Source organism: Apostichopus japonicus, chromosome 1 (assembly GCF_037975245.1).
Source record: "Apostichopus japonicus isolate 1M-3 chromosome 1, ASM3797524v1, whole genome shotgun sequence".
NCBI lineage: Eukaryota > Metazoa > Echinodermata > Holothuroidea > Aspidochirotida > Stichopodidae > Apostichopus > Apostichopus japonicus.
This window is the reverse complement of record NC_092561.1, coordinates 3,898,424-3,922,911: the sequence shown is the minus strand read 5'-3', so window position 1 is coordinate 3,922,911 and position 24,488 is coordinate 3,898,424. Positions and strand designations below refer to the sequence as shown.

The window sequence follows — 24,488 nt, the reverse complement described above, 5'->3', positions numbered from 1 at the left end:
CTTCTTGTCGGAACAAACTGAATATTTGTGCTCCATAGCTACTGTTTGTATCAAATCTACTTCTGTGCTCCACCTGTACCGAAATATAAGACTATATAGACAAAATATGTAAACAAATAAAATTGATAACTTTTCGTCGTACTGTATTTTCTTTCAAAAGAAGTTAGTCATTTACCTTTTTGAGGCATGACAAGAAAATCTTCACATCGTACCATAAGACCACATATAACCAACATGAAGTCTGTGTGGAATACATTGTACATTTAACACACGATCGGATACTTTTGTTCACTAGTACGAATCATCCTGCAGTATGATCTTGAGGTTCTAAAGAATGACTGACGATATTAATCTCTCTTCTCATTACCTCTTTGTAAAAGTATAATTTGTAATATTATCACAACAATAAAACGTCTTATAAGTTAAACAGACTCTCTATGAGACATGACAAACCCTATATTCACACTTAGTTTCATCCAGTAGCATATCAAATACAAGCACTGGCGGATCCAGGGCCTCTGTTTGGGAGGGGCCAAAGTGGCATTAGAGTGATATGGGGAGGGGTCTAAGGGGATGGGGTGTCCCCCTCCCCTTTGGAAAATTTTCTATTGCTGAATGCCCTCAGATGCAATTTGGTGCGACAAAAGTGTACAATGGTGATGTTAATTTACTTCTAAAAAAAATGTTTCCCAGATGTAATTTTCTAAAATATTTATAAAACAAAGTTGGGATCATCTTTCTCAAGAAATTTTATTTCTCATAGGTTATAAATTTCTTACAACCAGCCTGTAACTGCAAAATGGTGTTAAACTGTAAATCCTCATGCTCATACATTTACATAGCTCCCAACTCTTGAGAAGGCAAATGCTGGTCCATGCCACGAATCGCCGTCCTGGGGGAGGGGTATAAGGGGAGGGGGTGTCCCCCTCCCCTATTGAATTTTTTGGGAATCCTGGTGATGCCTACATGTAAAATGGTGGCACTTAGAAAGGCTTTTGTCACCCAAAATTTTCTGAGAAATATGCATTTTTTTTTGTGTAACACCAATAAATTGAATAGTAGGTGATAATTCATTCTTTCCCGTGGCAAAATGTTCGCTGCTCGCCCCAATTCAAAGGTTCAAATGATGCTGTAAAGGAGGTTTTATACTCTATTATGCTAAATGCCAAAGAAATGATGGTTGCTAAGTCAAAATTCGATGCAAATTTTTTTTATGTATACTTGACAATTACAATGCGGTTTTTTCGGACGCTTGTGCGGGTCAGCTGGTTTGGGTGTTAGACTGCGGGTCTAATTCCCGCGAATCGCGGGTCAGTTGGGAGCTCTGCATTTAATTTTAAACCAGAAAACGAAAAGGTTTAGACTAGTCTACCACTGCTATTCCTCTCGATTTTTTAAATTTCCAATCATACGATTTAGCGGATGTTCGGAAACACTTTTTTGCTCACCTTTGGGGGGAGGGGGCATGGCCCCCCTTGGCCCCCCCCCCTTGGATCCGCCAGTGAATACAAGAACAAATGTATGATCCCAATCTATTTTACTCTCCAGTACTTATGAAAGAATTGGAGACTGTTTTATTACCGTCATCTGCTTTTTGGTCTGGGTTACTTCTCGGTGACTTGAACCGACATACTAATATAGATGTAGATATAAATAGTATTACCAGAAACGTTCGTAAAGTTTCGGTACCACGAACAATTGGTCATGCTGAATCGAGAATGAAAGTTCTTAAATCTAATCAGCTGAGTGATCGCAACATGAAAAGAATTGATGAATTACTTTCTGTTTATTACCAAGACTTGATTGGAATACAGAGACGATACAGTGATCAGATGATCAGTTCATACAAAACTAAGTGAAAACATAACACAAAGACAGTCGAAGAGTACGGAGAGCCAAACGTTCCATAAATGTCGAAAAAGAAAGTGGAGTGTCCAAGTTAATATATATGTCCAATTCGATATCAACATGTTACAATTCCATATGAACATATCGAGACAAAATACCAATATGCCATTACGTCTATCAACATGTCAAATTCAACATATATTTACGTTATGTGTAATGATCCAAAAAATGATTAATTCCTGTGTGGGCAATTGGGCCTTTGAGGTTGCTGCATGGGCCCCGTTACAGTTAAAAATGAAGTCGTTGGTATTTTTGGATACCGCAATGTCCAATAGGGCCAACACCTCTAAAAGAATTATCCTGATTTTGTTAACATAATCAAATCATGTGTGGGCCATGGGCACTTTATGGCTGTTGCCTGGGGCCCGGTACAGATAAAAGTCGTAGATGGTATTTTTTGGTTTCTCCAATGTATAAAGGGTCCAATGCAACTATAGAATAATCCTTGTGTCTTTGCAAATGATCAAATCAAGCGTAGGCCATGGGCCCTTGATGTTGTCTGGGCCATGGTAGAGGATAAATTTGCAGTAAATCGACCTGTGACGTCATTATGATGGCTCGCATCTTGCAGTGATGTGAGCCTAGTTTATTGCATTGCACTGCACTTGGCCCGCGTTTACTTTCAACCCAGTCTGCATCGATTCGATACTCAACTGGACCGGGAACCCAGAAGATTTGAAAAGAGACAGAGGGTTTAATGGGCAGCTTATGTCCGTTTATGACCAGGATTCAAGGTTATGTGTTGCTGCCGTGCCACACAATGTGCGTGTATGTAGTCTAAATGTGCCTTCAATTAAAATAGGGGGCTCAAATGTTGATTTAATCATGTGAAAGACGAAAGGCAAAAGCGCTGGATAAAACTCAAAGTAAGATACTTTTAGAACCATAGCAATGACAGTAATTGTACCTTGTGACGGGCCCTGCAGAAGGGCCCATCAAAATGGTATTAATCATGCGAAAAGAGACAAGGATAATTCATTTTGCGGTACACCAGTTAAACATTGGGGTGTCCCAAAATGCTAATTACAGCAACTTTATGATGTACATGGGCCCATGCAGGCAGCAACCAAAAAAGGCCTGTGGCCCACATATGATTCATTTATGTGAAATGAGAGCAGGGTGATTCTTAAAGTGGCATTGGACCCTTTGGAAATTGGGGTATCCAAAAATACTACTAACAACAACTTTATGATGTACCAGGACCCATACAGCAGCCAGAAAGGGCCCGTGGCCCACACATGATTTAATCATGTGAAAAAAGAGCAGTATGATTTCTTTTTATTGGCGCTGGACCATAAGGTTGTCGGGTATTAAAAAAAGAAAAACCTATGACTACAAATTTATCCTCTACCATGGCTTCAAGGGCCCATGGCCCACACGTGATTTGATTATGTTAACAAAAAGCAGGATAATTCGTTTAGAGGTGTTGGCCCTATTGGACATTGCGGTATCCAAAAATACCAACGACTTCATATTTTAACTGTAACGGGACCCATGCAGCAACCTTAAAGGCCCAATTGCCCACACAGGAATTAATCATTTTTTGGATCATTACACATAACGTATATACAGCGCGTTTAGAGATGTCCGTATCAGGGTTAAAACTTTAAGGCCACTTTTGGTCAAGAAATCATTTTGTTACCGATAGTAGAGGTATACCACGTGAACGAGGAACCTGTCTACTTTAATGTGGTGCTAACCGGACATGCCAGTAGGCTCCATAACTAAAGTTAATCGATTTAAAAAAAAAGGAATTCTGATCATTACACATAACGTATATACAGCGCGTTTAGAGAAGGGTCTGTATCGGGGTTAAAACTTTAAGGTCACTTTTGGTCAAGAAATCATTTTTGTTACCGATAGTAGAGGTATACCACGTGAGAGAGAAACCTTTCTACTTTAATGTGGTCCTATTCGGACATCCTAGTAGGCTCCATAACTAAAGTTAATCGATTTTGAAAAAAATTAAAAATTAACATTTTTCTTATCATTACACATAACGTATATACAGCGCGTTTAGAGAAGGGTCTGTATCGGGGTTAAAACTTTAAGGCCATTTTTGGTCAAGAAATCATTTTTGTTACCGATAGTAGAGGTATATCACGTGAAAGATGAACCTGTCTACTTTAATGTGGTGCTAGCCGGACATCCTAGTAGGCTCCATAACTAAAGTTAATCGATTTTGAAAAAAATAAAAATCATAAATATTTCTGATCATTACAAATAACGTATATACAGCTCGTTTAGAGAAGGGTCTGTATCGGGGTTAAAACTTTAAGGCCATTTTTGGTCAAGAAATCATTTTTGTTACCGATAGTAGAGGTATATCACGTGAAAGATGAACCTGTCTACTTTAATGTGGTGCTAGCCGGACATCCTAGTAGGCTCCATAACTAAAGTTAATCGATTTTGAAAAAAATAAAAATTAACCATTTTCTGATCATTACACATTACGTATATACAGCCCGTTTAGAGAGTGGTCCATATTGGGGTTAAAACTTTAAGGCCATTTTTGGTCAAGAAATCATTTTTGTTACCGATAGTAGAGGTATATCACGTGAAAGATGAACCTGTCTACTTTAATGTGGTGCTAACCGGACATCCTAGTAGGCTCCATAACTAAAGTTAATCGATTTTGAAAAAAATAAAAATCATAAATATTTCTGATCATTACACATTACGTATATACAGCGCGTTTAGAGAGTGGTCCGTATCGGGGTTAAAACTTCAAGGTCACTTTTGGTCAAGAAATCATTTTTGTTACCGATAGTAGAGGTATACCACGTGAAAAAGGAACCTTTCTACTTTAATGTGGTGCTAACCGGACATGCCAGTAGTCTCCATAACTAAAGTTAATCGATTTTGAAAAAAATAAAAATCATAAATATTTCTGATCATTACAAATAACGTATATACAGCTCGTTTAGAGAAGGGTCTGTATCGGGGTTAAAACTTCAAGGTCACTTTTGGTCAAGAAATCATTTTTGTTACCGATAGTAGAGGTATACCACGTAAAAGAGGAACCTTTTTACTTTAATGTGGTGCTAACCGGACATCCTAGTAGGCTCCATAACTAAAGTTAATCGATTTTGAAAAAAATTAAAAATTAACATTTTTCTGATCATTACACATAACGTATATACAGCGCGTTTAGAGATGTCCGTATCGGGGTTAAAACTTTAAGGCCATTTTTGGTCAAGAAATCAATTTTGTTACCGATAGTACAGGTATATCACGTGAAAGATGAACCTGTCTACTTTAATGTGGTGCTAACCGGACATGCCAGTAAGCTCCATAACTAAAGTTAATCGATTTTGAAAAAAATAGAAATTATAAATTTTTCTGATCATTACACACTACGTATATACAGCGCGTTTAGAGATGTCCGTATCGGGGTTAAAACTTTAAGGCCATTTTTGGTCAAGAAATCATTTTTGTTACCGATAGTAGAGGTATACCACGTAAAAGAGGAACCTTTCTACTTCAATGTGGTGCTAACCGGACATCCTAGTAGGCTCCATAACTAAAGTTAATCGATTTTGAAAAAAATAAAATTCATAAATTTTTCTGATCATTACACATAACGTATATACAGCGCGTTTAGAGATGTCAGTATCGGGGTTAAAACTTCAAGGTCACTTTTGGTCAAGAAATCATTTTTGTTACCGATAGTAGAGGTATACCACGTAAAAGAGGAACCTTTCTACTTCAATGTGGTGCTAACCGGACATCCTAGTAGGCTCCATAACTAAAGTTAATCGATTTTGAAAAAAATAAAAATCATAAATATTTCTGATCATTACACATAACGTATATACAGCGCGTTTAGAGAAGGGTCTGTATCGGGGTTAAAACTTCAAGGTCACTTTTGGTCAAGAAATCATTTTTGTTACCGATAGTAGAGGTATACCACGTAAAAGAGGAACCTTTCTACTTTAATGTGGTGCTAACCGGACATCCTAGTAGGCTCCATAACTAAAGTTAATCGATTTTGAAAAAATAAAAATTAACCATTTTTCTTATCATTACACATTACGTATATACAGCGCGTTTAGAGAGTGGTCCGTATCGGGGTTAAAACTTTAAGGTCACTTTTGGTCAAGAAATCATTTTTGTTACCGATAGTAGAGGTATACCACGTAAAAGAGGAACCTTTCTACTTCAATGTGGTGCTAACCGGACATCCTAGTAGGCTCCATAACTAAAGTTAATCGATTTTGAAAAAAATAAAATTCATAAATTTTTCTGATCATTACACATAACGTATATACAGCGCGTTTAGAGATGTCCGTATCGGGGTTAAAACTTCAAGGTCACTTTTGGTCAAGAAATCATTTTTGTTACCGATAGTAGAGGTATACCACGTGAAAGATGAACCTGTCTACTTTAATGTGGTGCTAACCGGACATCCTAGTAGGCTCCATAACTAAAGTTAATCGATTTTGAAAAAAATAAAAATCATAAATATTTCTGATCATTACACATAACGTATATACAGCGCGTTTAGAGAAGGGTCTGTATCGGGGTTAAAACTTCAAGGTCACTTTTGGTCAAGAAATCATTTTTGTTACCGATAGTAGAGGTATATCACGTGAAAGATGAACCTGTCTACTTTAATGTGGTGCTAACCGGACATGCCAGTAGGCTCCATAACTAAAGTTAATCGATTTTGAAAAAATAAAAATTAACCATTTTTCTTATCATTACACATTACGTATATACAGCGCGTTTAGAGATGTCCGTATCGGGGTTAAAACTTTAAGGCCATTTTTGGTCAAGAAATCAATTTTGTTACCGATAGTTGAGGTATATCACGTGAAAGATGAACCTGTCTACTTTAATGTGGTGCTAACCGGACATGCCAGTAGGCTCCATAACTAAAGTTAATCGATTTTGAAAAAAATAAAAATCATAAATATTTCTGATCATTACACACTACGTATATACAGCGCGTTTAGAGATGTCCGTATTGGGGTTAAAACTTTAAGGCCATTTTTGGTCAAGAAATCATTTTTGTTACCGATAGTAGAGGTATACCACGTGAAAGAGGAACCTTTCTACTTGAATGTGGTGCTAACCAGACATGCCAGTAGGCTCCATAACTAAAATTAAATGATTTTGAAGAAGAAAAAAAAATATCAATATTTTAAAACGTTTAGGCCACTTTTGGTCAAAAAAATCGGCTTTGTAACCGATAGTAGGTATTACACGTGAAAGAAGATATTGTTTTCTTTGATTTGATGCTAACCGGACCTCCTAACTAGGTCGATAACTCAAATTAACCGATTTTGAAATAATAATACGTATAATACGTTTGGATCATAACACATTACCGCGCGTTTCGAGCTAATTTTCCCATTTGCATCCCACTCCTGTTAGGATCGAACGGTTTGTAGCCATCGAATTTCAATAAATCAAAGTGTTACTGGCTGTTTTTTCATACCACGTGTAAGAGGAATAACTTAACATCGTCATTGTACCCCTCTTGACTGTTGCATATTCTCATAAATTAATTGTTTAGACATTTGAAAAAAAAAGAAAAAAAATGGTATAAAAATTGCCGCCATTTACGCCTTTCTCCACAAGATTTGGTAGGATCACAAGTTTCAGTTCAATATGGATGCAGATTTCGTCCACCATTAAATTCCAAAATTATATTACATGAAAGAGCAACAACTCATCTCTCATATGGTGCAATTATTGGCATTTTACAGTATTCATAGCGTTAATTATTATCGCTTTAAAACAGGTACGAAAAAGTAGCAGTCTTGTTATTGTCCGCTAATTTAGGCTGCCCTTAGTGGCTGCTGGGGATCCACTTTCCCGCCACAGCGTACCCAGCGCTCGTCACAGTGTACAAACATCAGTGGCCAACGGCGTGTAACGTTGATGTATACACTATTGGCTGCTGTTAGTGGCTGCTCTTAGTGGCTGCTACGTTCAAACAGGTATTTGTGTTTCATATTTACCGCCTTAAGCCAAGTGACCATAACGTGGAACCTGTAAAATGTCATACGTTAATTATTGTCTTTAGAGAACACACATTAATGATTCATTCCAATAAATACGTACGGGTATTTTGACACATATTTTGACCATATTAATTGGATACTGAACATCAGCCCATGAAGGATCTGTTTAGGTCAATCTAGAAGCCTACAACTGCCTTTAGTGCTCGGCTATTTAACTATACATATAATGCTGAAATAGTGTGACATGCAGATATTTTGTTGTGGTAGAAAATTGCAAGCACATTATTATTATTATTATTATTATTATTATTATTATTATTGTAGGGACAGTAAAGTACTCAACAACTGTGGAGGTGAAATAGCGCCCCCCTTTTTTGTTTCTTTGCCATGGGTTGAGATGTTATTCATGTACCACCCATGCTTTCATATCAAGCCATTGTGTATAACATCAACAAGAACTCTTGTGTACTTTTTCTGCCCATATCTACTGAATCAGCTGGCTCATGAGCACCACCATCTGCTGTAGTAAATAAGAGGAAGGCTAGGACGAGGAGGATGGCTAGATGCGGAAACCTGTGACGGCTAGATGTAAGACCTGTGACGGCTGAAATCTGTGGAACACCCCAGGCTCGACCATTGGACCGGGGCAACATTATTATTATTATTATTATTATTATTATTATTATTATTATTATTATTATTATTATTATTATTATTATTATTATTATTATTATTATTATTATTATTATTATTATTATTATTATTATTATTATTATTATTATTATTATTATTATTATTATTATTATTATTATTATTATTATTATTATTATTATTATTATTATTATTATTATTATTATTATTATTATTATTATTATTATTATTATTATTATTATTATTATTATTATTATTATTATTATTATTATTATTATTATTATTATTATTATTATTATTATTATTATTATTATTATTATTATTATTATTATTATTATTATTATTATTATTATTATTATTATTATTATTATTATTATTATTATTATTATTATTATTATTATTATTATTATTATTATTATTATTATTATTATTATTATTATTATTATTATTATTATTATTATTATTATTATTATTATTATTATTATTATTATTATTATTATTATTATTATTATTATTATTATTATTATTATTATTATTATTATTATTATTATTATTATTATTATTATTATTATTATTATTATTATTATTATTATTTTTTTTTTTTTTTTTTGAAATTTTTATTTGCATCCATCTCTTCTGCACAACATATTAAGTTGAAAAGAAAGAAAAAGTTCGCTTCATGACACCAAAAGGACATTTCCTTTATCAATAATGCAAAGAATCTCTTAGCAGTTTAATTTCTTTGTGCTTTTTGTTATTGATAAGTATATACATTTCAACACTCAAGAAAAATGAAAGCTTATGCTTGAAAATATCATAACTTGGAACGCTTTTGTTAATTCTGCAAAGGTAAATATAATATTTGGCATAAAACATTGTCAGGCTATACCATTTCATTTTGTTCTCGTAATCATAACCAAAACACACGTGTTCGTACTCAACTTCAACTTTTGAATTAAAGATTTCAAGATATATTTTGTTCCAAATATCTCCAACTGCGCTACAGCGCCAGTAAAGGTGGTCTAAAGTTTCAGTAGACTCGCCACAAAAACTGCAACTTGGGTCGTCAATAATGTTAATTTTACTAAGAAAACTGTTTGTAGTAATGATACGATGGATAAACTTGTACTGGAAGCTTCTTAATTTAGTATCTCTAATCTTGCTACAAGAACCAAAAATTTCACTCCAGTTTAAAGTGGTGCCTTTAAAATCATTGTCCCATTTTAAACAACCACGTGGTTGCTCAATACAACGGCTGTTAAATTTATTATAAGCATATTGACAAATCTTAGTAGTACCATATAGTTGCGCTAACATAACCTGCTGACTACATGGTTGCTTCGGCAGCTATTATTATTATTACTATTATTGTTATTATTATTATTATTACTATTATTATTACTATTATTATTATATTAGGTTATTATTATTAGGCTATTATTATTAGGCTATTATTATTAGGCTATTATTATTATTATTTTTATTATTATTATTATTATTATTATTATTATTATTATTATTATTATTATTGTTATTGTAATTATTATTATTGTTATAATTATTATTGTTGTTGTTGTAATTATTATTATTATTAAACAGTTAAAATGTATTGTAATTATGATTTTCATTATTATCATTATTATCATTATTATTTCAAGGGCACATCGTTACCATGCTAACTCGAATACCCTGTAAACATTATGTACGTACGCACGGCCGTGTAGAAATATGGCTCTGCACAAATGTGCACTAAAATATGTAGCAATATACAAGTTACGGGAGGATGTAAGGTAATTGCTCAATACATTAACACCCAAAATCAGCAATAGGGGATTTCCAATTTTATCACTAGGAAGCTTGATTTTGGACGTACACCGGTATTTTGTGTCTTGTATTTTCATTTAGTTTTCAAAGAAAAGCAACAACAACAACTGGATAGGTAGGATTCAAGTAAGTTTGATATTTCAATTTGAACTACAAAAAGAACTTAAAGTTAATACTCCATCGACTAAAAAGTACAAGGTTAGTAACTATTTCTGTTACGCCATAGCCTAGGTAATGAATGAAGGTAAAGTACACAGTGTATTATATTGTATAGCTTTCGGCCATTTTAACCCGGAAGTATAGAGTGGTGCAAAAAATTATAAAATTAAACTACAGTAGTTAATCACTTCTCGGCCTTTTGGCCAAGATCATGTGTGGTATCTGTTTCCTTGCGAGGTCAATCGTGATACACACCTGACGATGATCACACAGTCACACTCTTGATGCAAGGGGACGTACTGGGGTTGAGAGCAGATCAGTCGTTTGGTTGTTTGGTTTTCATGCCCAGGTTCTTTCCTAGGTGACTTTTCTTAAAACGTACTACAGTACTTTGAATCAAGTAAAGTAATAATTAATAATCTATGATAGGTACTTAAAAACTTAATGCATTAGTTAGGAAGTACAGGCAACACTATTTCCATAATAATAAACACAATATTACAGTAAGGTATTAAAGTATAATATTAAATGTGTGTATCCCTTCTGCTATTGATAGTACTGTTGTAATGCATAAGACCTTCCCAATAAAAGCGAGATCAAATGACATATGGTACCATTTTAAGAGCTGCCACATGAAGGTAGTGATGGAATGACTATAACTATCCACCCTGTTTTACTTGGGGACATCAAGCTTCTTGGAAAGCTACATGTGAATTAAAGAAGCTTGTAAAAGAGTGGATAAGGCCCTGAGGTTGTTGTAGGCCACTACTGTGTCAGCTTCATGACAGCTGGCTGTATTGAGGCATCGCTACCTGCACCCTCCTTGATACACCCCACAAACTGTGTCAGCTTCATGACAGCTGGTTGTATTGAGGCATCGCTACCTACACCCTCCTTGATACACACCACTAACTGTGTCAGCTTCATATACATCTGGTTGTATTGAGGCATGGCTACCTGCACCCTCCTGTGATACAGGATATTTACTGTACGTGTCAGCTTTATGAAAGCTGGTTGTATTGAGGCATGGCTATACCTGCACCCTCATTGATACAGCTAACTGTGTCAGCCTGTGACAGCTGGCTGTGTTAGTCATCAGCTACATTCAAAACCGTGCATGTTATTTTTTTGTACCAATATATCGCAACAAATTCTTAAATTCTTACATTTAACAATTACATACTGTTACAACCTGTTACTTTAGCATAGACACTTAAAATTGCTTTCTAAAACAGTTACTCACAAGTAACATAATATATATCACAGAATAACTCTACTTGTCAAGTAATAATTGGGAAGAAGTCCATCCCCCCCCCCCTCCCCCATTTAAAATTGCTCATTCTCCTCTGGCCCATTCACAAAGTTTAAACGCCATACCTTAATCAATTGGGGAAAAGTTAAATTTGCCCCTTCCCTTCCTCCACTGCTCATGCCACTGAGTGACTCTTTGTGGTTATATGATGCTGAAGGCTTGGTAACCTTTGTAATCGTGATGGCGTGTGTGTTGGGGGGGGGGGCTTTGTTTGCTGCATCAAGAAGCACAAGTTGAGTCAATGTCATGCTTAGTACAGTAGGTAGATGCCCTATGTTGATTAATTGTTCTCTATTGTTTGTGCTACCCGTTACATGCACATTGATGAGTGGGCGGAGTTAACATACAATTCATATAATGGCAATATCTCTTCAACCCTATGTCTGATTTAGTTCATACTTGGTATAGTGATGTAACAACATAGTAAGTACATGCTCTTTGCAACAACGTTGACCTTTTCCATATTCATGAGTTGGTGGGGCTTAATGGGAAATAGTAAAAAAACAGCTTGTAAACACATACTGTATATCTCATCAACCACAAGTATCTGAACAGTTCCATTATGTCAGTGATCGAGTTGCACCAATTTCTCGACTTCTGTGTTTATAGGGCAAGAAATACCATTCATACCGTAGGTTACAAAGAAAAGTTATTGAATTCAGTTTATTGAAGGTCTTTCTACTTAATTTTTTATGCTCTCAATTTGTAAATCCAAATTATGATATTAATTAACATTAATCATAATTTTCTTTACAGATATAATTTCGAGACAAAAATGGCCTGCCCATCGCATTGGAATGACATCGAAGATAAATTCTTTGAATGTTCAATTTGTTTGGATCTGTTTAAAGAACCGAAACTATTACCGTGTCTGCATAGATTTTGTAAACAATGTCTGGAACCTATAATAGAAGGCAAAGTTGGTACATTTGAATGTCCTCTTTGTAAAGATGTCTGTAAAATACCAAACAATAGGATAGATGGATTCAAGACTGACTTCCATATGAAAAGTATGCTGCAGTTTATTCAGCTACAGAAAACATTTGAAAACAGAGAAGAGAGGGAATGTATTGGCTGTGAAGAGAAGTTAAAGGTTACAGCATACTGTTTTATGTGTAAAGAATTTCTTTGTGTCCAGTGTTATCAATTTCATTTGACCAAGAAGATATTTGCCAAACATCAGAAACACGTATTAGCTCTGAATGATCTTGAGAGAAAAAGTCTCACACAAGAAAAACTTGCATCATTGGTGGAAGCTCCAAGGTGTCATACTCACCCGGAACACATGGCTCAGTTGTGTTGTTGTACTTGTGGAAACCACCCTGTTTGTTTGACATGTACGTACGGAGAACACAAAGGTCATGACCTACAAGACGTTGCGAATGTGTCGAAAGAAGAAAGAGAGAAGTTGCAGAAGAGATTGGAAGAACTTGTAAAACGGAAAGAAAATGTACCCAGCTTAACTGATAAGATAAACAAGGTAAATGCAGAACTTACATCAATCGTTGCAGATACAAAAGCAAAATGGAAAACGCAGTACGAAGATCAGACCAGGAAGTTAAAGAATAAAAAAGAGAAAGAACAGGGAGAATTCAACAGATTCAAAACAGTTCTCGACGAAAAGACTCGAAAAGAATTGAAAGAATTAGAATCAGAAATGGAAGAGAAAATTAGAAAAATAAGAGACGAGTACGACAGGATGATTGAAATTAAAATTAGGGAATCAAAAGAGAAAGAGGATACCAAACGAAACGAAATAGAAAACAGAGAATTAAAGATTGACGAAACAATGAACAAACTTGATGCAGCAATGAATGAGAGAAACAAAACAATAGAAGAACAACAGCAACGCAAGCTTAGAGAAACACAAAACTTATCAGATCTTTGTAATCAATGGGTCAATAAGTTTGAAAATTTGTCTACTATAGCTTCGAGAGTCCTTGAATCACATAACCACTGGACTGATGCACAGTGTATTCCTGATATAAGAGCTGCGAGCGAACCCCTAGTTGAGGATATGATGAAAGATTTTCCAGAAATGGAATCTTTATCTGATGTAACAATGGATGATTTACCAATATTGTGTTTTGATAGAGTAAATATATTGGATAATGTAGAATCTGTTGTTGATATTGATATGATCAAAGGTAATGGGTTTTGTATAACTGGTATAACAAGTACCGGCTCTGGTAACATCGTTGTCTCTGGGACATTATCATATGAACATTCATTTATCACTGTCTTGAACAGACAAGGATGTCAGATTCGTCATGACAAGATAGATTTTGCCAAAGGGAGCTCTCTTTTTCCCAGTAGTCACTGTGCTGCTTTATCAGGTGATAAGATAGCAGTTTGTACATCCAATCAGGTTGGTGTTTATAATATCTATGATGGGTCCTTTACTCAAAATAATATCACGTCCCTCTTTGATGACATCAAAACGGTGGATGTGAAGTATGTGACTTGTATAACTACTGATCCTGTACGTGGCCACATAATTGTAGGTACACTAAATATTGGATTGCTATTCATATTTGATGAAGAATTGAAGTTCATTCGAGCTCTGAAGCTGCAAGAGATTATAAGATGGTCAAAAGATATCCTTTATCATGAAGGCGTTCTGCTGATATGCGATGTAAAGAGTAGATGTGCATACGCTGTAACCATGGATACATCTAAAGCAGAGGCAGAGTTATTATACAAGCTTCCGAAACCAGCTATTGACGGAGAGACTTGGTATCCTTACAGTATATGTGCAGACAGGGCAGGTTTTGTATACATCTTGTGGTATGGTGATGGAAAGTGTATCATCACACAGTACAGTCAAGATGGTCAGCAGATTTTGACAACCAAACGGACAGAAGAGGCAGCACGGTGTATGACAACATTGATGACAGAGGAGGGAGAGAAGCTACTTGTAGCTACATCACGGTCAGGAAAGATGTTTTGTTATAGTCTAGTGAGTATATCTCAGTGTTCCTTACTTTAATATTACTAGTAGTAACATAAATGTTATCGGGATACTCTGATGTAATAACAATTAAAGGGTACATTCAAGTGAGATAATATCACCAAGGATATCATCTTCCTGTATTGACTTTATGTATGGCAGTAGCATATAATGTTTATAACTTTAAAGATAGTTTTTGCTTGAAAATAATACTAATAGCTCAAGTAATAGTATACAAATAAGTAGAAGTTATGTCCCAAACCCAATATACATGAAACTAAAGTGCAAAACTTGTTTACTATTTCCTTTACGGAATTGAAGAAGAAAAATTAAGAATTCTAACGAGATACTGTAATGGTACCGTGTTGACAAGACATCGCAATGCTAACTTAAGTTGATTAACAAGAAAATAAACAACAAAGGACAGAAAAGGGAACATAACAGGCAAGAATGGAAAGAAGAAAAGAAAAGAAGGGATTTGTTAGCTGTGCTTCAAAACTATAGAGAACTGGATCAACGTTTGTAACTTTATAAATGTTCTTTCCAACAGACTCCAGAATAAAGTCTTCCTGGAAAACATACATGAAAGAAACGAATATCCAGAGCATACACCACACTTGAATATCAAAGGCTGGTTATACAACTGATGAGGACGGAATTATCAACATTTGCTGAAACAAACTAGAAACTTTAATATGAAACGGATCATGATGATTAAGATCGGTCTTCTTAGTTTACATCATTTCACTAGAATTACTTGAAAGGAAAAGAAAAGTGAGCCACCACCTTTGTCCGTTAAGCAATTCGACCCTCAACCCCTTTAGATTAGCGGTTACTGTACTTACTGTAGATACATCATATATTCGCAAAACCATAAGATATACTTGCTGTAGACATATGTTTTACCAAACCTCGCTTAAAGTTGGCTGCGAAGGAATATGTTTCAGGGGGGACCGAGCTTTCATATTTGCGGAGTTGAATAAATGACTTCAATGGAACTTATAAAGTTAGATCTCGAAAATCAAGTACATTGAAACATATGCGTAGAACTGCTGACGTTCATGCGAATAATTATGGAGCTGGGAACGTATCTTTACGATTATATTTACCAGATGAACATGTGGGAGAAATCGCAATGGAATTATCACTTCGCTTCACATTTTGTGTTTATCTGATTGACAGGTTTAAATAATCTTTTTCTACAATTCGGAAGATCATTTCAGATAGGAAAACTATGTATTTTTCCTGCTTGAAGACCCCAGCTTACTTTAGCCGTTGCCTGGTTTCATTGCTTCTTATGTAATGTAATGTTTATATTCTTGTATAGCGCACTACGCACGATGCATCTGTGTGCTTTACAGACGATTATGATATTTCGCTCGATCATATAGTATCTATTGTATTTGATCTGAAAGAGTCTATGTAAATATAATGCAAAAGTAGAGAGGAGTGGCAAGTGATATGAAGGGTGACAAGCTCGCTCCGTATTATTAGAAAATAGCAACAAACGTAATGTTGCTCTGAATTGTTCAATGATAATAATGTCGAATGAGAACAGTTAGTTGCAGCCTCCAATGCTCAATCTTGCTTTCGTGTAGCCTGTGGGATGGCAAAAACTAGTCGAATTTGTCATGCTTTATCTTTAAAGCTACGATGTAATCATATAAAGGACTTTTTGATTACTCTGTTTTCCTATAACGGATACCATGGATTAGCAACATCCTTCCATGTTTATAGTTTGTATCTAATATACTTTCAATTTGCTGCGCATAAGTTAGACGTATATTCATTATTTTAGAAGTATTTGATTATCCAGTTTTAAAGTATAACACGGATATAACGTCAGTTTCATACTCTATTTCTCTTTCTCATTTTGAAGTATACCCAGATGGGACATTTTCTTTTGCATCTATTGTAATTCTATGTATCGCTTAAACGCATTTGTACTGATAGTATGGGCAGTATGAATATTATTTATATCAGTTGTACTGGATTCGACACAGCTTGTTTTTAGATGTCCGCGTCGTCACAATACACACACACAGATGTTCTTTCAAACTCCTCGACGTCACAAAATGCATCAAATGCATTCATTAACAGCAGTTGCCTTGACAACGCAGTTTCCTCTGAAAAGAATAGTATTACGATGACAATCTATTATAGACCTACATTCTGCCTATGATGGAATAGAGGGCGGCATACCAATTATAAGAAAATTTCCATCCGGTTCAAATATTTTTAACTCTACGACCTGCGTTATCGTTCGAGCTATTACGGCAGGTTTGAATGGACATCATTAATCAGCTTATTGTGGAATTTGTCTTTCCAGTGCTCCTTGTTTATCATTCGGTTGCATGTGTTTGGTATGTTTCGCTACATGATTGTCTATTTATTTTCAATTATCTTTTTAAATGCAGCCTTTCATAATTTTTACATTGGTATTACATATGTTTCTTTCATTTTGAATATTTATTCTTCTTGTTCATTTGTTTCATCGTTGTATTAGTTTCTCAATTGGCCGTCCATAGAAATATGGCTCTTCACTAATTTATGGGAGGGTGTAAGGTAATTGCTCAATATGTTAACACCCAAATCAGCAACAGGGGATTTCCAGTATTATCGCTTGGACGCTTGGTTTTGGACGTAAATCGGTACTTTGTGTCTCGTGTGTTGTATTTTCAATTAGATTCTTTGAAAACAAAAAAAGCAAAAACAACAACAACTGGATAAAGTAGGATTCAAGTAAGTTTGATATTTTAACTTGAACTACAAAGGACTTAATACTCCATCGACTAAAAGCTAAAAGCACAAGGTTAGTAACTATTCTGTTCCGCTATAGCCTAGGTAATGAATGAAGGTACAGTACACAGTGTATTATTATAGGTTTCAGTTGTTTTCCGCATGTTACTTTCCGCTGATTACTTTCCGCTGAAAAAATTCTTATGCGGAAAAGACCTATTTTTCACTTACCTGTACACTATATTTTTCCGCAATTTTGAGATACCAAATTCAGGCAGGATGATTAAAATAACATGAGAAAGTATCAAAGAACGTCGATCAAGGATGGTTAGACTGAGTTCATGTCAGAAAAGTTAAGCTGCGTATAATTTAGAGGAGGCTTGGGGTGTTTGTAATTACGAATTATTAAAGAAGCATATATACTAGGGCAAAGGGACGCCCGCGTTATGAAGGATTGAGTATCTAATTAAGTATTAAAAATTCGGCCCGCGTAATGATGGTTTAAAAAAAAGGTATGAAAGGCGGTATCTTTGATTTTCGCTGGAAATAAAATGGCTGTATAAGTAAGCCTTACAGCCTAAGCTACAAGTACAACCTTAGCTACTGTATCCTAAATCTAGTCTCGAAGCTACATTTTATCCTGTTACAGTCAAATCCTATCTTCTCCATCTTCCTAAATCCTTCCATGTGCCTAATCAATTCAGTAAGTTATTCTGTTTCTCCAAAAAAAAAACGTTACTTTCCGCTGAAAAAAACGTTGTTTTCCGCTGACAAATTTGTTTGCGGAAAACACCGTTTTGTTTCAGCGGAAAGTAACGTGTGCGGAAAACAACGGTACCCATTATTATATGATATGTGGGTCAGATCCAAAACCTCTGCCAATGTTATGGACGGAATTCACAGAGATAAAGTCCCATCAAAAATAGTGTGAGAGTTAGTATTTGGTAAGGTATGCATGATTGATCTAAGTTGGGATACCTCTACCATATAACGGGAAAAAATTAATTGGGTAGTGCAATATTAGTCTGAATATGCAAATTAGGTGTTCGTTATGGACGGAATCAGAAAAATGATCGATATCCACCAACCTTCATAGTGGGTCAAAACTCTGTGAAGTGTTCAGGATTTCAAAGTATCAGGTACTTTTCATCACAGGCCTGGTACCTTAGCTTTATCATACTCCCACTCATAATCTTCAATGTACCTCTATTAACCCACTACCCCAAACCAAAATTCTGTGTTATGGACGGAATGTACAACGTTATGGACGGAAGGTTTTGTCCTGATTTAGGATCAACTCTTGAATTGTGAAGAGTGTGTTATAAGTTAATACTTATGGCCAATATGTGTAATAATATCAAATAAAATTGAATTTATTATAAGAAGGGAAAGAGCTAGTCCTGAAATAGGAATTGTTATGGACGGAATGTTATGGACGGAAAGTATTGAATTAGCCTGAAATGAATTGCTACAGCACATGAAAAGTTTCACTCTTGCTGAAGGTACTCATCAGGTGGCTCTCAGCACTATAAGCAGAGGCTGTCAGTACTTTTCCCATTTGTTTTTTTCACTTTTGTGGCTTTACCTCCTTCAAACAATGCCAATGCAATCAAAGTTTCACCAGTCTACAAAGCTTGTATGAAAGAAAACAACACATGCAAATAAAACTGTGGACATGGGAGGCCTGTATGGTTGAACAGTCATGAAAATTTGAAATAGACTTTTCAATCTCAACAAAATACATCGATTCATATTTGTCAAAATTTTCGTCACCATCACGGCTCACAATCTCTTTGAAACTTGTCCCTAATATATTCAACCACCTTTGTTGCAATTCCCACTTTGCTACTTGAAATTAGGAGGACAGGCTGTTCTAGTTTCCCCATGATCATTCCTAGTGGGATATTTGTCTCAGGTGATGGCCAGAAGAAATTATTGGTAGGGCCCTTAGGGTGTAGGAAGGAGACATAGACATCATTACTGTCAACTGATATTTGGTCCACCTTTTCCAACCACCAGTCTCCTTCATACACAAAAACCACGTTGCATAAGGACATGACAACTTGGATTTTTAAGGGTCATTCCGTGTCAAATCAAGAATGGCTGTTGCTGCACCTTCTCCAAAAATTCCCAAATTTTTTGTATGATTGGACCATCATGAAAATAAGCATATTCTGAAAATTTCAGTTGCATTGCTTTCCAATTGGCCGATTTATCACACTTTGAAATTCCGCAATTTGTCGCCACCATGGCATTTTCTTGACTTTTGAGGTCTCATTTCTCAGCAATTAACCATTCTACTACCTTTCCATTACAGATGCCTATAGAGTCTATCCCATAGAATAGGAAAATTAAAAATTAGGCTACAAAAATATTGTCTTGTGGAGTTAGGTCCACTTAAAAGTGTCAAAATATACGATTTTTGTACTTTTCACTAAAAAATGTGCTATTTTTAGTGATGAATTGCTTAAACCATTGCTTCAGGGTACTTGATTCTTTCAGAGGTTATTATGTCTGGTACAAACATTACAAAATAATGATTACAATGCTTACCTATGATATGTTTGCAAGTTGTGCAACTCTAAAATTGCTATTTCATGCTGCGATTCAGCATGAGGTAGGAGTTTTGATGCCAATTTTTTACCAAAGTAACCATGTTAGAGCTGTCAGGGTTTTATACTTCAACTGTAAGTATAAAGTTCTTACCCCTAAACAAATTTCAGGGTTCTAGCTGTTCTCAATAATAATTTAAGAAGTTGTTAAGCTGCTCCGATGTACAAAAGAGGTCGTCTTTGACGGCCAATAACTCAAAATGCGTAATGTTGAAAAAATCTGATAATTTTTTCTGGAAGAGATATAGTACCACCCTGTTTGTACAAAAAATTTCAGGAGGGTGTTTTGCCCTATTTTGAAATGAAGAATCCTCAAAGTTTGGGATTTTTACAGAAATTTCTTCTTTTTTTTTTTTTTTTAATTAGGGAAAACATCACCTGAAAGCCTAGAAAAATACTGTAATGTACATGTAAAAAAAGGTTTTCCATCCTAAATAACATTCATTCACATTTGATGTCTTTGATTTAACTTAATAAAAAGCATTCTGCATAGTTTTTCCAAAGAAAGTAATTTCCATCCATAACATTCACATTCCGTCCATAACGTTTTCCTAATTCCATCCATAACACAGATGTTTCATTGAACCCCAGCTTATCAATATGCAAGAATCTGGTAATTTTTCACTTCATCCTTAATGGCATTGATAACCTTCAGAAGATTACATGCAAATTTTATCACTGAAGTGAACTTTAAAATTGCCAGGAGATTAATGACATCAGGTAGCGTTATGGACGGAATTAATGATTTTCTTCTCGAATAGCATCTTAATTAGGGATGCCCTACTTAATTTTTCCAAAAACTATTTTGGAGAGATCAGTACCATAAACAATTATTCAGGTGCAGATTCCTGTGAATTCCATCATTCCTTGCAGTTCAGTGGCACAAATTGCTGTTTCCGTCCATAACGCTGGTTTAAGTACATTGTTGATATAATTAAGCAGTACTCGTTAACAAAGAAACATACAAATTTAATTTTTTTGCCAAGCAAGCTTAAATTGTTCTTCTTTTGGACAAAACTATCAAAATTGATAACTATGATCATCTAAATTTTAGCCCTGAGGTTGACAGGTTTTGGATCTGACCCATGTATAGTTCTCGGCCATTTTCACCCGAAAGTATTGAATGGTGCAGGGTTGGTTATAAAACGAAACTACAGCAGTTAATTACGATGTTAAACAAAGAGCTTTGAATCAAGAACAGTTAGAATTAATGTTCCATGATAGGTATTTAACAAATTCATTGTGGAATAGTTTAACAGTACCTGGGCAACACTATTTTCATAAAAATAAACACCATATTGCAGTAGGAATTTGACTATAATATTAAAAGTGTGTATCGCTTCTGCCATTGATAGTAATGCATAAGACCTTCCTAACAAAAGTCAGATCAAATGACATATGAAACCACAGAGCTCCCAACTGACGCGCATTTCGCGGGTTGGACCAGCATTCTAACACCCAAGCCCGCTGACCTGCGCAAGCGTCCGAAATACTGGCATTGTAATTTTCAAGTATACATAAAAAAATGACATCAAATTTTGACTTAGCAACCATCATTTCTTTAGCATTAAGCAAAATAGAGTATAAAACCTCCTTTCAGCATCATTTGAACCTAAAATTAGCCTATATTTCTTTTCATTGGGGCGAGCAGTGAACATTTTCATGCCACGGGAAAGAATGAATTATCACCTACTATTCAATTTATTGATGTTACACACAAAACAATTCATATTTCTCAGAAAATTTTGGATGACAAAAGCCTTTCTAAGTGCCACCAGTTTACATGTAGGCATCACCAGGATTCCAAAAGAATTAAAAAGGGGAGGGGGACACCCCCTACCATTATACCCCTCCCCCAGGACGGCGAGTCGTGGCATGGACCAGCATTTGCCTTCTCAAGAGTTGGGAGCTATGGAACCATGTTCAAGAGCTGCCACGTGAAGGTAATGATGGAATGACTATAACTATCCACTCTGTTTTACTTGGGGACATCAAGCTTCTGGAAAATCTACAGGTGAATTAAAGTTCTTATAAAAGAGTGGATAGGGCCCCGATCGTCGTTGTACAGTAGCTGACTCCCGTATCAGTAGTGGGTATGCGAGTCTTCCCTAGACAAAATAGATGCTTAGAAGTAACATGGTGCGTTCTTAAATATTTACAATATGAAATATAGAGTAAATCCGCGACAGAACCATTTCCCTTGACTGACAATGGAGACATGGCTACTTGCATCCTCCTGTGATACAGGACACTAACTGTGTCAGCTTTATGACAGCTGGTTATATTGAGGCATGGCAACCTGCACCCTCCTAAATACACACCACTTAATGTGTCAGCTTCATGACAGCTGGTTATATTGAGGCATGGCTACCTGCACCCTCCTGTGATACAGGACATTAACTGTGTCAGCTTTATGACTGCTGGTTGTATTGAGGCATGGCTACCTGCACCCTCCTAGATACAGGCCACTAACTGTGTCAGCTTTATGACAGCTGGTTGTATTGAGGCATGGCTACCTGCACCCTCCTTGATACACGCCACTACTGTAACTGTGTCAGCTTCATGACAGCTGGTTGTGTTAGTCATCAGCTGCATTCAAAACCGTGCATGTTATTTTTTTGTACCAATATATTGCAACAAATTATTAGCTCATACCAGCATGCTGGTGTGAGCTATTGTTACAGTGCCGCGTCTATCACTCTATCATTCTATCACTCTATCACTCTATCCGTCAACAATTGGTAAAACCGCTCCCACTCGCACAGTGTTTGATGGAATTTCATGAAACTTGGACACAAGGACCATTGGGTATAGGGCCATCAGAGATGGTCCAAAATTTGGGGCCAAAGGTCACCTGTGGGCCGTAATGGGCCATTTTGTGGAAATACGCAAAATGCTTCTTCTCCTACAGATTCCATGGTACAATGTTGAGGGTTTGTCACAATAGTGCTATGGTAGTTTTACCTTCAGGGTGTTCATGAATTTGAGATCAAAGATCAACTAGGGGTCTTTTGTGGCCCGGGCCGCGGCCCTATATTTTCAAATTGCTCCTGTTCGTACAGTGTATGGCCAATTATAATGAAACTTGGTCACAATGTTCCTCGGGATGAGAGTTACGAGGAGTGTTCGGAAAATTGAGGTCAAAGGTCATTTAGGGGGTCATCGGGGGTCATTCTTTGTAATATTTTCAAATATCTCAATCTCCTCAAGATTTCGATGGATCATATTCAAAGTTGAACTGATGATTGTTGGATTGTGTATGAATAAGGTGATGCCTAAAAATTTTTGGTCAAAAGTTAATTAGTTACAATTAATCCCCATTGTTTAAAAAAATCTGAGCCTTCACTTTTTGCCAAAGCTCCTTTAATTTGTCTCCCAATCCCTGCAGTGTTTGTTTACATTTGTGGTTAAGCTCTGCAGAGGCTCTTAGTGGAATTAAAGCAGGACTGGGAGTTGTTATTAACTGTTGAACTGTAAGCATGAGAGCCCTATAGCCAATCAGCACTTGCCGATTCTTAGAAGTCTTTGAGCCTGAGGTATGTAGGCAGCTTGTGAAGTTATGTCTTGTAGGGAGTGCTTGTTATGTCTGCTAAGGTAGAGGGGAGAAAGTTTAATAGGGTAGGCCAGTGGTATTGTTTGAGAGAGTGGGTAAAATAGGATTTAAAGGGGAAAATACAGTAGGAATTATAGCCAGCGGTGTGGCCAGGATTCTGCTAGGGGGGGGGGGGGTTATCCCTCACAGGCCCAAAATTGGTTTTGTGGGCCCTACATTTTTCAGCTCGAAAAGGTATGAGCTTCTGCACCATTGGTGCTCTAGTTAAATTCTTACATTTAACAATTACATACCCTTACTACTGTACTGTACCTGTTACTTTAGCATAGACACTTATATAGCCTTCTAAAACAGTTACTCACAAGTAACCTCATATTACACTCTGATATCACAGAATACTCTAATTGTCAAGTAATAATCGCGGAAGAAGTCATTTCATTAAATGCTGCTGGAGCTGTCAATGGATAATTTCCATACAAAACTACATTTCATTTAGGAAGTGGAAATCTCAGGGGGGGGGGGGGAGGGGAGCTGGGAAACTGAGAGTGTTAGCTTTTAAACTAGAACTTGAGGTATAATGAGTATCAGTGTTATAACAACATGGCCAGGCTAACATCTTAGTACCCAGGCTTAGCACCATATACTGCAGTATCTGTGTCAAAACTCCTGTGATATATAATTATCTCAAAAACACTTAAATATCATCACAGGTGGCATTTCTTACCAAACTGAATGCAAAATATTATATATAGTGTCATATTGCCTGTACGTGAAAAAAAAATAATATATAATATACTGGAAAGGAGAT

The 24,488-nt window shown here is 35.9% G+C and overlaps 3 protein-coding genes across 5 annotated transcripts in view; all 3 read left to right on the top strand.

Annotated features, from left to right (window-relative positions):
* The first annotated feature begins 10,370 nt into the window (after positions 1–10,370).
* LOC139971766 (uncharacterized) lies at positions 10,371–14,815 on the top strand. The gene is made up of 2 exons (XM_071978502.1): positions 10,371–10,481; positions 12,583–14,815. The coding sequence occupies exon 2, from the start codon at positions 12,602–12,604 to the stop codon at positions 14,813–14,815; it is 2,214 nt and encodes a 737-aa protein (XP_071834603.1). The 5' UTR covers positions 10,371–10,481; positions 12,583–12,601.
* The window catches only part of LOC139984903 (uncharacterized), a 33,388-nt gene continuing 19,512 nt past the window's right edge, over positions 10,613–24,488 (top strand). Inside the window, exon 1 of the mRNA XM_071999068.1 lies at positions 10,613–10,875. Within this exon, the coding sequence (XP_071855169.1) occupies positions 10,799–10,875 (77 nt within the window). The 5' untranslated portion in view covers positions 10,613–10,798. The remainder of the gene's footprint in view (positions 10,876–24,488) is intronic.
* LOC139955669 (uncharacterized) overlaps positions 17,382–24,488 on the top strand; it is a 61,878-nt gene continuing 54,771 nt past the window's right edge. Inside the window, exon 1 of one of the 3 annotated variants that reach the window (XM_071955179.1) lies at positions 17,382–17,518. The gene's annotated coding sequence lies outside the window, so the exon portion shown is untranslated. Of the gene's footprint in view, positions 17,589–24,488 lie in introns of all 3 variants that reach the window. The other 2 variants (XM_071955170.1, XM_071955165.1) reach the window with 2 other exon arrangements.